At 34.6% G+C, this 16,056-nt stretch overlaps 1 protein-coding gene across 1 annotated transcript; it reads right to left on the reverse strand.

The window, feature by feature from the left end:
* Positions 1-1,962: 1,962 nt before the first annotated feature.
* Positions 1,963-10,140, reverse strand: LOC116177242. The gene is made up of 5 exons (XM_031496161.1): positions 9,925-10,140; positions 9,712-9,857; positions 9,239-9,550; positions 3,421-3,633; positions 1,963-3,361 (listed from the first exon to the last, which is right to left on the reverse strand). The coding sequence occupies exons 1-5, from the start codon at positions 10,005-10,007 to the stop codon at positions 3,249-3,251; spliced, it is 867 nt and encodes a 288-aa protein (XP_031352021.1). The 5' UTR covers positions 10,008-10,140; the 3' UTR covers positions 1,963-3,248.
* Positions 10,141-16,056: the final 5,916 nt, after the last annotated feature.

Genomic DNA, 16,056 nt, shown 5'->3' on the forward strand with positions numbered 1-16,056 from the left:
TTTATCTTTGGGACGACAGCGGCCATTTTGATAAATTGGTAAAGGTGATAATCTTCTTGGCGTGCGGCATTTCCTGGGCAATTATCTTCAAGTAGAAACGGTGATAGGGTACGTCTAATTTTCGGACGAACTCCTTTATATACGATTCCAAATCAAAAGTAGGCGAAATCCCAAAATGGGAAAGAAAACGGAAAAATAAACAGGCCTGAGATAACGGGCGGCCTGCAGATATAAGTTGCTGTTTAAATCAATTAATTCTTGAGTTATCAAGTCTTCTAAGACAATGCTAATTAGATACTTCTAACTACCTTTACTAAGGATAACTCAAATTACTTTTATATTCGCACTCGATTAATATCAAAATGGATGCAACAACGACCAAGTGCGAAGCAACAATACCCAATTATTCCAATAATAGCGATCGGCGTTATCATTTATCGCCTTAAATTTTACTTTAAAACCTTAAACGACATCTAACAAATTTTGTATAAAGCCAGGTACTAAAATGCTATAGGAAATTGAAATTTGAACTGTAACAGTCTTTAGAAAAAAAGAAGTACGTAGGCAACTCATTGTACACTTTGACATTATCCATGAGATTGCTTACTTTTTACTAAGTGGCAATCAATCTACCAATTGTTGTGTTAAGACTGAGGTCAGGGCATTTCTTTCTTGTACTGCTATCATCCTGCCTCAAATGTTTTTAGAAATATGACTTTGTAAACCTATTGATGTTGGAAGGAGGATCATACTACTCGAGAAGGTGGTGCTACTGGTCGCTGGACTAAAATTTGAAAGGTTAATTATCAGCTCATGCAGTTAGTTGAACCTAGTGGTGCAGTGGTACAGTTTATTACTAGCAGCTTAAAACCAATATAATCATTGCAATATTTGGTTACACACTTTCTTTACGGCTAAAAATCAGTGAGGATGTTTGATACCACCTTATAAAGGGGGGGGGGGGCATTCTGGATCGCCTATGTTAGTCAATTTTCAGACATGATGAATGATCTCACACTGGAAAATTTACGACCACACCACTGCTTGAACCAACTTCCTTGGCCTGTGAGATTGATATGGTTAGTCTGCAATGAAACTGAAAAAATAAACAATAACAATGAGTACTTATTTCAACGAGTCTATTCAAAAAGGTAAGCTGACGTTTCATTCACATCATCTTATACAAGAGTGAGAACTTCAGCGACAACAATATCCGGATCCTTTCAATAAACAAATTAGATGGTCATATTCTAATAGCTGGGCACTGAATCGTTGGATGAATTTTATATGTAAAGCGGAATAGCCAACCAGTTTGTTTATTTAACTGATAAATTAAATTGAATAAACACGTATACAGGCTGTTGCATAAAACGGCCATCGCTGTATCGCCAGAAAATTCGAACCCCGGAATATTCATCTCCGGAAGATTTCCCCTCAGAAAATTTGATCTTTCTTTAATCACTGTAAATCGTTGCGACATCAGTCGTTACTGCTGATATTAAACGATGTGCCTGATTAAATCGTGATCAGCCGTTTTAAGCAAATATACGGAAAGAGCGTTTGATGTTTGCATGAAATTTGTCTGGGGCGAGTATTGTTAAGGGTAGACTCTAGCATAGAGACAGAATTTCACTGATTCCTTTTACATGTCATTATGAGACTGAACTCAACAATTTAACAAAGGCATAGCAGTTGAGTCAAAGATGGAGTTCCTAAGATCAATCCTTTGAAGTTCACTTCAGACTTTCTTGAACGTGAATTTTCCTGTGACCTTGGCTAGGGAGTCTTCCAGTGGGCCGAATACTCTAAGGAGAAATATTTCGACGGCAAATGCTTCTGGGGGCGAATCATAGGGGTGTAAATTTTTAGGGGCGAATATTCAGGGGGCGATTTTATCGACAGTTCCCTTTTTTATGCCACAGCCTGTATATTACTAGATTAGTCGATATAAAAAAAAGAGAATAGAATTTTATATTTTTATTTCTTAAATGTACAGATATTTATTACAACAATTTGCATTTGTTCATTTTTAACATCTTTTGTGTTTATTTCTTAAACAAAACATCCAAGGCACCGATCTTCCAAACTTTTTTAAATACTTTGCCTTTAAAAACAGTCTACTTTTCTACAAATACGATGTAGAATTGTTTGGATTTATTCTAAATAATTTTAGTATTCTAATCTACACCACTAGTCCTCGATAAAATACATATATACATTTTACAATGATTGCATTTCGCACAACTTGTCTTTTTTTTGGCTTCGGCCATCCCAATAACGTTTACGCAATGTGTTAGTTGTTTTTCGCGGACCAAGAGCAATTTTATTGTAATGAGAAGAAGATTGCGTAAAAGTTATCAATCAAGAAATAGACACACAAAAATAGTTACGCTCGTTTGTGTAAATAAAATTGTGTATCGGCATATTTTACTACGTTATTTTTATTGCTTTTTTAACGTAAACATGCAAACAATTGTAAGATATTTTAAAAACAGTGATTACTAAAATTAACAGAATTCTAATATTGCTTCAAGTTACCAAAAATATCACTGCTTTTTAGATGAGCTGTGTTAATAGTGTAAAAATACATCATTTATTGCAAGCATTTTCTTTATGAATAAAATGCTATTTGGGATAAGTACATTAAAACTAATCACAGAAGCATTTCCACAAACTAAGCTTTTGGAGCAGGGTGGAAATTAATTCTTAGTTTCTGGACGTGCCATGTGTTATAATATACGGCATAATTTGGGGATAAAAACATATGACCGATGTTGGTTAACAAAATTCCGTTGATATGTAATTTCGTCATAAAAAATTAAAGGAACATTGAAATTTGAGTTACCTATTCGTACAATATGTTAACTTACATCAGTCACGCTCTCTTTAGAAGAGAGTACTGGAAATGACTACGGGAAGCAAAAGATTATTAGACGTGAAGAGAAGAAAATTTAAAAGTTACTTGCTATTATCTTCATTTTATAGAAATGTTATACCTACTAGTTCGTGTACGCTTACATAGAAACCTATATAATCGATTTTTATCGTATTAATCACAGTAATCCTGACAGGGCTGTATTCAGTTTAATTTACAACACAACCAATTCGGCTTTATCAAAAACCTTTTTGTTTAAACACTGTTCACAACCAAAAGAAAGTTTCAATTAAGGAACAGCTAAATACAGTCTCATCTTTGAAGGATTTTTCACCTAGATTTCATTATTTACCCTAATGTTCTACGTCATGAATCATCTTTGAATGTAGGAGACGACTGCTATAATTAAATTTAATAATGGGATAATATTCATCGTCCAATGAAATTGGTTCCGCGCACTCATACTATTTATATCAACGCATTTTCCTGAAAATGAGAAATTCTTTTAATATAATAGAAGAGAATGAATTCTAAATTTCATTTACCAATAATGGTCGCGTTAAATATCAGGTCCCCAGTAACTCCAGGCTTCAGCGAACGATCGCAATTATCAGACGATGATGAAAATAATAATAAATAAGGATCGTATTCACGATATATGAAGCAATATCTGTGCGCTCCATGTGGCGATCTACTTATAGGAGTTGCTATTAAATAATGCGTTCCATTTTCTTCCCATCCGCCATGACAGGAGTACGCTGTAACGTTAAAATTAATCATTTTTGTTTTCGTGGAGAATGATACGTTCTTATCGAGTACATTTTTAGTAATGCTGAACATTTTCCACGGGTTTGGTATTAAAAAATAAACGAATTTTAAAATGGAAACTTTGCGTGGCGAAGTTTGCTTAACGTCGCAGTTGAACGATTCTATTGGTGTAAAGGTTCTCGGATCACTATTAAAAACTTTACTGGAAATGCAACTTTCCAATATTTCTTGTGATAACGAAATAACTTACTTTCCGGCAATAAATTGTAATGCAGTAAACTTGACTAAACTTGCTCTATAGATAGGAAACTATTTTGATCGCGAAATAATTTTGTTGAGAGATCTATTATTTTCTGGGGTGTTAACTTTAATCCAACGCGTTTCATTTAATGCTTTTATCTTTTGTAAGGCATATATAGTAATATAAGTATTTGTAAATGGTGAATATTACACTATTACAGGATTCCTTCACTCAACGCAATTACTGTGCAATCTATTGATAAATCAAGAAATAGCTAATTAGTGGTCTAGTTCATCATTTCGGTTTTTATGTTTATTTAAGCTCTTTTTTTATGGAGAAGCCGAAATTCGTACAGAAAATAGACCTGCGTTATGCACAAATTACTGCGATCAATTTCCACTAAGAAATAATTACACAAAAAAGGCAATACAGCAAAAAAGAGTAGGTATTTGACATAATATAATATTATCAAATTATCTAGTTTTTCACGAGTTATGATACAAGAAGGTGAAAAACGAAATATAATGATAATTCACGTAAACGTGGTCGGCAATTTAGATTGAAAACATTTTCGATCATAGTAGGTATATTTGAATTTGAAGTCTATGTTGATTTGTTTTAGAATTATTATTAGATGTTGATTAAATAATCGCCCTGTATTTTGTTTGCTTTATTGTTCAGTGAAATTGCAATAAAAAATTAGGGACATCTGGAAATAATTGCATAGTGCTTTTTTAAGTTTATCTCTGATCTTGCGATAAGAGGTTAGTTTTCGCTGCGTAAAAGCTTATTAGTTTGTAGATGTTCGCCGTTAATAAATTCAAGAGCGAGTTAGCGAAGATGTGCATAAATTGTTACAAGAGGGGGGGTTTTTCTTTCGAAAGTGGCTAAATTGAATTTAATTGGTGTACGATCGAAAATAGTCCCCTTATCTCGAACTGGGGTTCTGTGCAAAGGTGTCGATCCTATAACGCAAAAAGAGAGATTCTAGACATTCCGGGGGAGGGCAAAGAACACTTTCACAAGAAATAGTGACATTTCGGGATGGAGTGGCCAACCAAATTATGACCCCAAAAGGTCTTCGAATGTTTTCAATTGTTTTTAGCCGCGTCTGTATCGTAAATTCCTTCGTTTAGACATTCGAAATCTCGAGGTTTAAAGGAATATTTTTACAAAATTGGAAAGGACGTCCCAATATCCTATAAAAAAAAAAGCGACATCCTTCTTGGTGCGTCTTATGGTTGTCGAGAAAAAATTAAAAAGGAAGTAATAATAATAAATTAAATTTTGTTCCCATACTTTTTAATAATAACAAATATCTCCCTACTACAGAAAATAACATTTAAGGAAAAATACTGTTGCTTTGGTATACCTACTAGCAGTAAGAAGGTCTAATTGGTTTTGGAAAAAGGCTACCGTCGGTTTATTTCAAAAACAAATATTTGTTTTGCCCGATTTGTTTGGCACAACTGAAATGCAGCACTCTGTAGGCATGGTCCATACGTTTTGCAAAGAACTGAGAATATCTTGTACTTCAAATTCATAGGCACGTAACACGTTTCCATATATTTACTTCTTGATAGTAAAATTCAAATAATTTCTGCAGTTACTGTGAAAAAATTCCAATTGTGTAAATTAAGGTTTCTATAGTTTTAATCCCTCTCGGTCCGTATATTGTAATACTGAATGGCGTACTTTCATTTAACTGTTGTCTACGAATAATGAAAAACCAATCCCGAAGGCGTAAGCTTTAAACGATTATACTGATACATATTATTGTGGAACATTCGAATGAAGTTGACAAAACTATCGGCCTGAGTCATTATTTAAAAAGATCGGCTATACACGCGAAATGTTGAAACATGTACGTAATTTGTCACAACATGCTTGTTAAATGTCACAATATGATCGATCTTATACGTGTAAGCTCACGCAAATCGACAAAATCGCGTGTCATTTGTAATTTAGATGATTGTGTACGAGCACACGGAACGTGGTCCTTTCATAATCGCAAATTATGTACATTTCGCGACTTATTGACAATTTTGCAAACTAGCCACGTTACTGGATTATCTAGAACAGCGGTTCTCAAATTTTCATACTCAGCGCTCCATTTAAACAATTGCTTTTTCCACCCCTTGCGTGGAATAGGCACGGGCCGACTCGAGGAATTAAAATTAGACTCGTTTTCAAGGCTGGCATTCAAAATCTAGAAGGTCATCGAATTGTCTGGAGGTAACTGCACTACAGATTTTGCCACGCGCAGGTTGGAAACGAGGAATTAAATTGGAGTACGCTATAAATATGGTTAAATTGCTAATTGAATTCGATGGTACATACCAACTAAGTAAGAAATCTTCATTAAAAATAGTGTTTTCCATCATGGAAATTATGGCATGCTAATGTACTCCTCGCTTCGTTACTCAGTGAAAGTAGTGTACGACCTTCCGCCATTAAACCCTTTCTCTCTAATCCTAGCCTGTGTGAGAGGGCTGTTCATCAGGGATCATATTGCGGTGATGAAGTTTCCGATTCACTTCAGGGCTTTGTCTGCTCTTTTCCATTGATTCCATCTCTCTGGTCTTTACATCTCTCTCAGCAGGCTGCAACATTGCTTTTATTATGACTTCGGTTATCCGGACCCCTCCTGGAACGTTAAGCATCACTATCTCATCGTATTACTACATCCCAAAGCATCAGTCTCCGTACCGACCTCTTGTGGTACTTTTCCGTGTTCTTCCGATAATAGCCTTGTTAAAAACCATATTGGTTTGCTCTGATTGAAACGTAGCTTTCCACTCTGAAAGCCCAAGGTCGCTGATGAGAGCTATCTGGCGCACTCTGAACTGAACCCTCTGCGCTTGTTCCAAAACTGTAGTAAACCTTTTGGATGCTAGGGGAGCGGTTTGCGTGAAATGAAATTTATTGAGAAACGGCTCTTTTCCCTTTATTCGTGAATCTTTGAATTTAGTTTGAGTGCAATTTCCTGGGTAAGATAACAATAATAACAATTCCAACGTGATATTCACGAAAACATATTATTAATATCAAACTCAATCCGGATCCACTCATTTACAATTTTTTGCGTTAATATTAGCTCGACGAAACTTTTCCGAATCCAACTATTTTACCAAATTTCAAACCCTTGATCACGTTGTTTTCTAAATCTTTCTAACTCTTAACTCTGTTTACTTTCTACTTTATAGTAATGACATAAACATTCAACATACCTTTAATTTTCACTAGTTTTTTTTATTAATTTAATTTAATTATTTATTACATTTGCCGACAGATTCCTGATGGACAGTTTTACGGTGCACTGAACGAACTGCTTAAGAATATAAGATGTCGCCTGGGTTGCTAAACGGGCACTGTTTTCAAATGTCCTTATAATTTGTAGACTCCGGCGAAATTTTCGAGTATAGCGAAACGTTGGGGGTTTGTTATCGTGTTGGTAATAACAAGGAAACTTTATTTATTTGGTACCACAAGTTTTCTTTTCTTTTTCGTATCTTTATTTTAATTAAAGTAAAGTTGTTCCTTCGTGTGATATTCGAAGGTTATACTTCTTGCACTTCTACCAAATAAACCACTAAATTTCTTTACTAACTCACTAAACTCATACATTTCTGAAGATTCCCGGTCAACACGGTTTAACTTTTCGAAAACGGTACCCCAAAATTAACATCTTGGAGGACCGTACTGGTCGCCTTGAATCTCACAACGCGAATTCTTTTTTCCTGGAGAGTCGTACTGATCGCCGCGAATGACAAGTTCCAATTTCTCCCTCTTAATTAATAAATAAAATTTTGAACGCCCACAATGACGGATTATCTCCCAAATGGCAATGTCTAAGTTGTATTGGTTAGTGTCTTTCTTACTACCAATCACAGGAGGTTTTAAGGTTGTTACTTAATTCCAAAAACAAGGCAATCGGCAGAGCTATGAAATGTAATCCTATAGCGGTATAGCCCTATTAAAACGGATATAAACTGAGCCCTAACTGAGACACCCGGGCATGGCGGACGATTCGAGGCAATTAAAAAAAACAAGGAGGAGTTCATGATACTACAGTCGACCATTCCAATCTGTACTCTGACTAGCAGCAGTATTCATCTGGGAAACACGCGATCTTCTAATTTTAAATTAACGCTACCGTTACACTAATCGTGACACAATATGGGCGTCAAAACAAATGGTAACATCTGTGGATGTACTTCTTTTTCTTAAACCACGTGTAGTTGTTTTTCGCGATCCCTAAGGAGCTCCTCGAACAAGCGCGAATCATCAGCTATGCGCCCGCTACTTTAGTCTAATTTTAATTCTCGGGGTTGACTCTTGGTTATTGACCCGTATCTAGTTGGGCGCAAAATTGTTTGAGTTAGTATTAGCGGCGTCGAGTATGAAAACCGCAGAATTAAGGTATAGATATAACCACAGTAGTACATCTGCGATATAACGTTTGAAAGTGATGTCCGCATTAACGAAAGTGGACCCTCCATTTGATTTTACTTCATATCTCGGCCTCCACCATTAAGAAGAGGTACGATTACAATATAATGTAAGTATTCTGTAGGTCCCAAAACATTTTCAAATCAATGTTCATTCTACAGCGGCCGGGGGTAAGTAAATAGATTATCAACGTCACCTTACAATGAATAATAACATTCATCTTTACGAAAACACGATTTCTGTGGGACCTTTCGACTTATATGAGTTATGATCCTAACTAAAGCTAGATGAAATTAAAAAAAAATAAAAAGATCGACGCGAGAAACCATCTGTTCACACAATGCCTTTAACGTAGAAATTGTCAACAACGTCTTCTAAAGCAAAATATAATTATCCCCAGAAGCTCATTGTCTTATTCTCAACGTAGAAAAGTCATTTGCTTCAAAAAGAGGAAATATAACAGATTGCAAGATGTTCTGTCACGTTAACGAGATGTTTCTTAATTATGTGACTAAACTGAGTAAAAAAAGTTGTATGTCTTCGCTTTTTACAAATAGAAAACTATAAATCTGCTTCGCAAGTGTTCTTATTTCAATTTACAAATAGAGCTCTCAACTTCATCATGTCTAAATCTAATCTTGTAATAAATGAAACCAATTTTACTGCGAATGAAAATAAAGAAAAAAAAATATATAAAGCGCACACAAAGTCCGGCTAACACTTCCTAAGAGATCCACTGTGATATATGTTCAGCTTTACTAATATTGAAGTACTTAAACGTATAGATATTAATAGCCGAAACGTTCCACGCGAAAAAAAGGAGGAAACTTAATGAAAATGGATTTAAATCTTTTTCATAAAACGGCAAAGAATAATGATTAATAGGATACTTGAAAACTTACAAGTAATAAAATCTGAAGTAGGACATTCCGAACGAAATTCCATAATATCGGCGGAGCTACAACCGACAATAAGATTAGAAAAGCCTTCGTTATCACAGTCTGAAAATCGATCAACTCTTTTCGTTCTTATTATATGGTCAACTTCTCCATAAAAGGTCTTGGAATGCCTGTCAACGTGGTAGTTTTGTCGGAAATGATACATTTCGACTTGACGATTGTGGGTCGACGATCTTGTTCGCCGTCCACCTTTGATTAAACTACGTACGGCGAATTTTCCAACGTACGGACACTCCCTCGATTCTGGCGTTGCTGCTGAAAAAGTGACGTTTTAAGCTGGGGCGCACTGAATTGTTAACGTGCGCCACATTAATAATTTTAACGACGATTTCTAGGTGGTCCGCATTATAAATACACCGCGGTGAAAAATAAATGAGGTAATTTTTACCATTTTAAAAATAAATACGCATTCTTACTGACTAAAGTGATGTATGGAATCGTTGCTCTATTAAAGTAGGGAGTAGTGCACGCATCCTCCATCCTTTTAGTTTGCGCACCTGCCTGTACCTCCATCACGTTGGTGTCCCTCCGATAAAACACCATGCACGTAAATCCGCTTTGACTGGAACAAATAAGAACAAAATTAGCGTGTTTATAGCGCAACGAGGGACGCAGTGCAAAAGACATACCACCCCATCGTATAATGTGTCAGAAGCATCACGGACGTCTCGTCTCGAGTTGAGTGTCTGGTTTGGGCGCAAACCACCTTCATCTCCAATCCCGACGAATTTGTTATCCTCAATGTGGAATTTCTGTGGTGGAAACTGTACGTAACGGAGTAGTCGAGCGTGTGCCAATGGTTGTAATTTGCCAACCATAAAGGAAAACGACACTTACTCAACGATGACGCTAAAAAGAAAGGCCAATATGTAAACAAATTCTGATGATACACGCTAAAAGTGCGGTGAAAATAGGTATAAGAAGCGAATTTCGCGACGTAATTTCATGATAAAACAAGCTTCCAGTTTCAACATCTAATCAGGCAGAGGGATTACATGGCAATCGATATGACCTATTTTGGATCAACTTCACGACGAAAAAATTTAAATTGCGAACGTTAGGGTTTTACAAGAAATTGATGGAAGCAAAAAATCATATTCTGTTCTCCTAACTTAAGAATCTCCCCTTTTTTGTACAACATAATTAATGGCGACGTTTTGTATTATAAAACTTTTTGAAAAGTGTCTTTTCCAAAATGCTTATAAAGGGCTCTCCACAAATTAATCGTTAAATAATAAAGACTGAGGAGTACTAATGATTACACCTTTATCAAAGTCACATGACGTATGAATAATCTCTGCAACAATTACATCGCTCCGCGATTATTTAAGTTACGGCAAAATTAATTTGAAGTGAAGTGTGGCAGCCATTTGTCAATTTGTCATTTCAGATAAGCCTCTTACACCAAGCATGTAATTCTAATGCACGGGATTATCCAAAGCTCTAAATCTTGCCATGTGCTTTTGGTTGGCGCGACAATAAATTTTGCAGAATGATCTTAAAAACTTCGCGAATTAATTATCGCCCCCACTTTTCATTCGACAGGTTTATTATTTAGTAATATACACAAGATTGGACTAGAACAAGTAATAACATTTCCCCTTCGAGAAAAACACTAAAAATTCGTGCTAATTGTAGCACGAAGCGTTTTTCCGTTGCTCACTTGCGAAGCTCTAGCACGATCTTTCGAAAATTTGAGTCAGACATAGGTAGTTTCACTTCTCTGTGCCTGTTCATAAAAAGTTAGTAAGTTTTTAAATCTGCGAAAGTTGACATGAATTTTGTCAAGATTACGCCTAATTTAAACAAATCTTGAAAGACAGTACATTTTCAAAAATTTTAAAGAAATCCTAGTAGGTATTTCAAAAGCCAAATTTGGTCATTTATATCAAATGTAAATAATGTAATCCAAATTTTTGGTAGACTAAAAAATTAGTAAAGGTTTTTGAATTCGTAATGTTTGAATTTTGGAATTCTTCTTTGAAGACTTCAGATTATGCCGATTCTTCCAAATCTTCACTTTCGATTTCTCACAGATGTACAGGTTATTTAGATTCTTCTCAAATGCTTCAAATGTTTCTTCAGTTTACTCCGTTTCTTCGAAATTTCCGTTTTTTTAAATGCACCGAATTCTTCAGATTCTTCCGAATGTTCTTGGGACACTGTGGATATCCCGTAACTGAAATGTTTTGTCTGATGCTACAAATCCTTTCTATTATATTAGATTCTCACAATGCTTTAATTTTAAATGCTTCACACCTTTTCAAATTCTCAAGTGCTCCATATAGAGATATTTCGATTTTTTGAACTTCTTCAATTTTTAAAATTTCTTTCATTCTTCTTATCAGGCCTTCCGAATTATTAATATCCTTCGAATCCTTTTCATTCTCCGAGTGTTTCAGACTCTTACAAATCTATGGATGTTTTTGTTTCTCTGAATCCACCCATTTTTTTAATTGTTAAAATTCTTCATATATATAATAGAATTTTTCAGATTATGGTTTTTTTGGCTCCTCAATAATGATTTAGAGCATCTTGGGATCGTTCCGTTTCTTCGAAATCATCTGATTTTTCAATTCTATTTGGATTCATTATTTGTTGCGGATTATTAGACTGCTTCTGGGTTTACACTTCAGTTTCTTTCGTTGTTTAGCTTTTTTCCTGTCTATTTTTCGGGCGATTCAGATACTGTGATTCCACAGGCTCATCAAATTCTTAAGTTTCTTCCCTCTTTCCCCCCCTTTTTTTTTAAATTTTTACGATTCTTGAAATTGTTCTAATTCACCAGATTTATATACATATAATATATGTAAATTCTTTTGGTTGTTGACTATTCAGATTCTTTAATTTTTAGCGCATTCTTTAAGAATTAAAACACGTTTTACCATTCATGGATCACTGGATGATGGAGGGGGGAGAGGGTGTTAAAAGATTAGGACGTTTGGGAGCCAACCCCAAAGAAGTGGTAAAATGTGTATTTCTTCTTTAATTTTTTCTCAGCCACCATAAAAGTTACAAAAATGGGTGGCACGTCTTTGAATAGGTTTCCGGGTATGTCCTATCCGATTTTGAAATTTTTTTTTAATTTCTACCACGAAAGGGCGTACCCTTACTTGGGGTGCAAAAAAATTATGATTTCGACGAAATTTGGTATCTGGGGGTTTTTCAACATGAAAATTAGGAATCACGAAATTTGTTGTGTACATACGTGACGAGTTGAGGCACAACATTTTCGAACCGTTTTTAAAATAGCTTTTTAAAGAAAAGTTATACTCATTTGAAGATTGGGCCTTTGGGTTACAAAGTGTCCTTCGCCTATTAGTCAATGATCTAATTTCGCATGTAGTTAATTGAAAATGTTGCAAACAAAAAAAATAACGATTTAAGTCGAAGTGTGACCGTATTAATACGCGAGCGAACATTTATCTGTTTCGGTGTATTATTGGATTAAGTTGTTAATATTTAAATAAGTTGTTACCACGAAAGGGTTAAAGTCCAAGGTGCAAACCATTCCGTTGCGCCAGACTTGTAGTAGCAAGTTACGTAAAAAAACAATTTATAATCAAAGTTGTGCATCTAGTTTGTTTATGCGAAGTGCGAACAAGATTATAAACAAAACGGCTACCGGTAAAAATGTTAAAGACAATTAATTCAAACTCCTGTTTGGTGTTAAATCCCTAAGTAATAATACACATACATTTTTGACCCTTACACACTGCGGAATATTGGTAATTTATTACCGTGAATAATTCACAATTCACCTAATTAAATCAAAGTAAGCCTAAAGCACGGTTTCTTCCTGAATCAAATGGCGCAAACCCAAATGAACTGACAGACTGAACAGATTATAAGACGACATAAAGAGCCAACATTCCGCATAGTAAGAGTATTTAGTAAATTTATTTATTAGCCGTGGTATTAACCATTTCATTCTAATCCATTACAAAACAAATTATCGGAGATTCAACTTAATATTAAAAACAATGATTTCCGATCACGATGAAAGCTCAAACATCAAATGTGCTTGTTGGTTTTTCGAGAAAACCTGAATGCGTACAAAAGCGGACAGGACGTATCCGAAAACCTATGTAAATCCGTTAATTACATCCCTTATGTTTTGAAGAAAAAAAATAAAAAAACGCAAATTTAGGAACTTTTGTGGACAGCAGATTCAAAATACAACTAGGGGTTTAAAATATAATTTGAGACCCATGTCCATTGGTCATATTTGAGTGGATCGGTATGGATCGTTTAATTAAGATTCCGCCTTAATGCAGAACCTTTAGTACACCTTATATGTTATATAACTAATTAATTAAAAAACAAACAAATTTATTAATGTTCCTTCATCACTTCGTAGAGCTTTACCGTCTTATCGATTAAACGCGGACATATAATTAAAATAGAAGCACAACACAGCAATTAATTAACAACGCAGTAATCAATTGTTTATTAATTAATTAATTGTGCTTTGAGCCGCTGTTCATTATTCAGCCGTTACCAAAACCACAGCACCTAATTTATTCATAACAATTTGATGTCGTTAAATTATAATTATGCGTTCCTTCTCTTCATATATGCATACAACGTGTTCCTAAGTGCACATCACCTAAATACGCTGCGTAAGCACTAATGACTGGCATACCACCAAATCTCAAGTTAGGATTGATTACTAGAATGCAGTCACTTCCACTATACCTTATTGATTAACATCGAAATTGAATTTTAAATTAATTACTTCAACTTAACGTCACCAAATACATTAATTACAGACGCCTTTCATGCCGTTTAGCACAACTACTTCTAATTCCACCTTATGGTAAATTAGGTACTTGATTAATTATAATGAAACTAACACATTTATTTACAATTCCGGATTTTGTATTCTGGAAAAAGCTTCGGACACACACACTAGTACTTTTTTGCATTAAAAATTTTACATACCTACAGGGTGTTTTTATGTAGAGGGGAGGAAGTGGGCATTAATTTTTTTTATGAAACACCTGGTTATATTGTGGCAATTTATATTTGAACAATACATTCTGAATCCTTTTCGTATTTGTCCTGATCATAAAATCTAGAACTGTAAATGAATTCGTTCCTTGCATTATGAATGCACTGTATAAATAGGTAACGAATGAACTAGTTATTGAGATGATACTAGCCAATTTGGTAAAAACATAGAGTAGATAATGTACCCTGTGGTAAAAAGCACACATTCTAATTAACACCAAACGTACTAATTAAGTTGATAATCCAAAAAACTGACAAGGATTTGACACATTGCTTTCTATAGTTTTGAGCTGTGTGCCAGTGTTGTGTGGATACAAAATTTTGAAATTGGGGTCACAATTTGTGACACAACCCCCAGGTTTTCTGCACGAAGAAGAATTTTTGAAGAGATTTTGAAGCGATTTTGAGGAGATTTTAAAGAGATTTTGAAGAGATTTTGAAGGGATTTTGAAGAGATTTTGAAGAGATTTTGAAGAGAGGAAGGAACTTTAACAAGACACGTACAGAAGAATTTTATATATACCTAAACACGAAAATAACGAACAAGGTTATCCAGCACCATCGGCATATAGACGAATATAAAACTCATCAGCACGTATGCGGATTTATGCTGGTGGCAACAACAGGGTCGGAAAACCAAGTGCAACGGTCAGCCTGACAGAATAAAGAAAAGGTTCCATGCCATGAGCACAGGAAAATCTCTATTGTAGCAGATCCGTATTTTTAGTGCTATCAAAAAAGCAATAGGCATCATGTGCTCTTTTTGGATCAAACTTAAAATATGGTACAATATTCGCTTGCTTAACTGATACGGGAGAAAATAAAAAAATTTCAGAATGTCCATATGTTTTCTTAGTTGAAAGAGGACCTAACCTCATCTCTTTTAAATGGAACGCTCTGTTGATTTTAATTTAAAAAGATAACATATTAAATGCTTTATTTTAAAATATAACAGTAAAATAGGATTTTAAAAACCATTGAAAATTTGTTTGAATTTTTTGAATCATTTAGATCTTGTTTTTAAAATTTTTGAAACATTTTTTTAATATGTTTTGAATTTTTTTAAAATTAAAAGACAGGTAGGTAATTTGTTTGAATTGTTTGAATCTTTGAATAGGTTAGGTTCGCAGCGTATCAATGCAATGATGCTGCAGTGTGATAAACAAACATAAGTAACAGCAAATTGGATCAATCTTAATGTCCTACACGAAATTATTGTGATAAAAGCAAGAAATATTCCCGCATAAAACTTTTAAAATATGTAAGTGTGTTAATTCTATTGTGAAAATATCTATATTTTATGCCAGAAAAAAATCTTGAAAAGTAATTTTCTGCGTCTTTAACGAACTTAATCATGCAAATCAACTCCTAGAATCCGTCTCGTATCGATTTGATCGTAGTTTTAGTTAAACTTTCAATTTTTAAATGAAATCTCATTACTGTACTAAAATTATGCAAAACACCCTGTGAAAAAAGAAAACCTCCAAGATGAATAGTTCGCTAGACAGTAAATATTTTAGATTCCTTTAGCAAGCAGTAGTCATGAATGTCTAATGTACAGCAATTTCCAATATTACTAAAGTTAACTGAGAATTAATTATATTCAGACCTCACGCAAGATGTCATCGTTTTGACATTTTGAGAAAGCAAAGATGTAAACGGTGTGTTTAATTACTTATACCACACAATTAACGATCGTTTAAATTGTTTTTGTGTCTATTTATGATGAACTTGAAAAGCTCAACTTC

The sequence above is a fragment of the Photinus pyralis genome, unplaced genomic scaffold (assembly GCF_008802855.1).
Source record: "Photinus pyralis isolate 1611_PpyrPB1 unplaced genomic scaffold, Ppyr1.3 Ppyr1.4_LG7, whole genome shotgun sequence".
Taxonomy (NCBI): Eukaryota; Metazoa; Arthropoda; class Insecta; order Coleoptera; family Lampyridae; genus Photinus; species Photinus pyralis.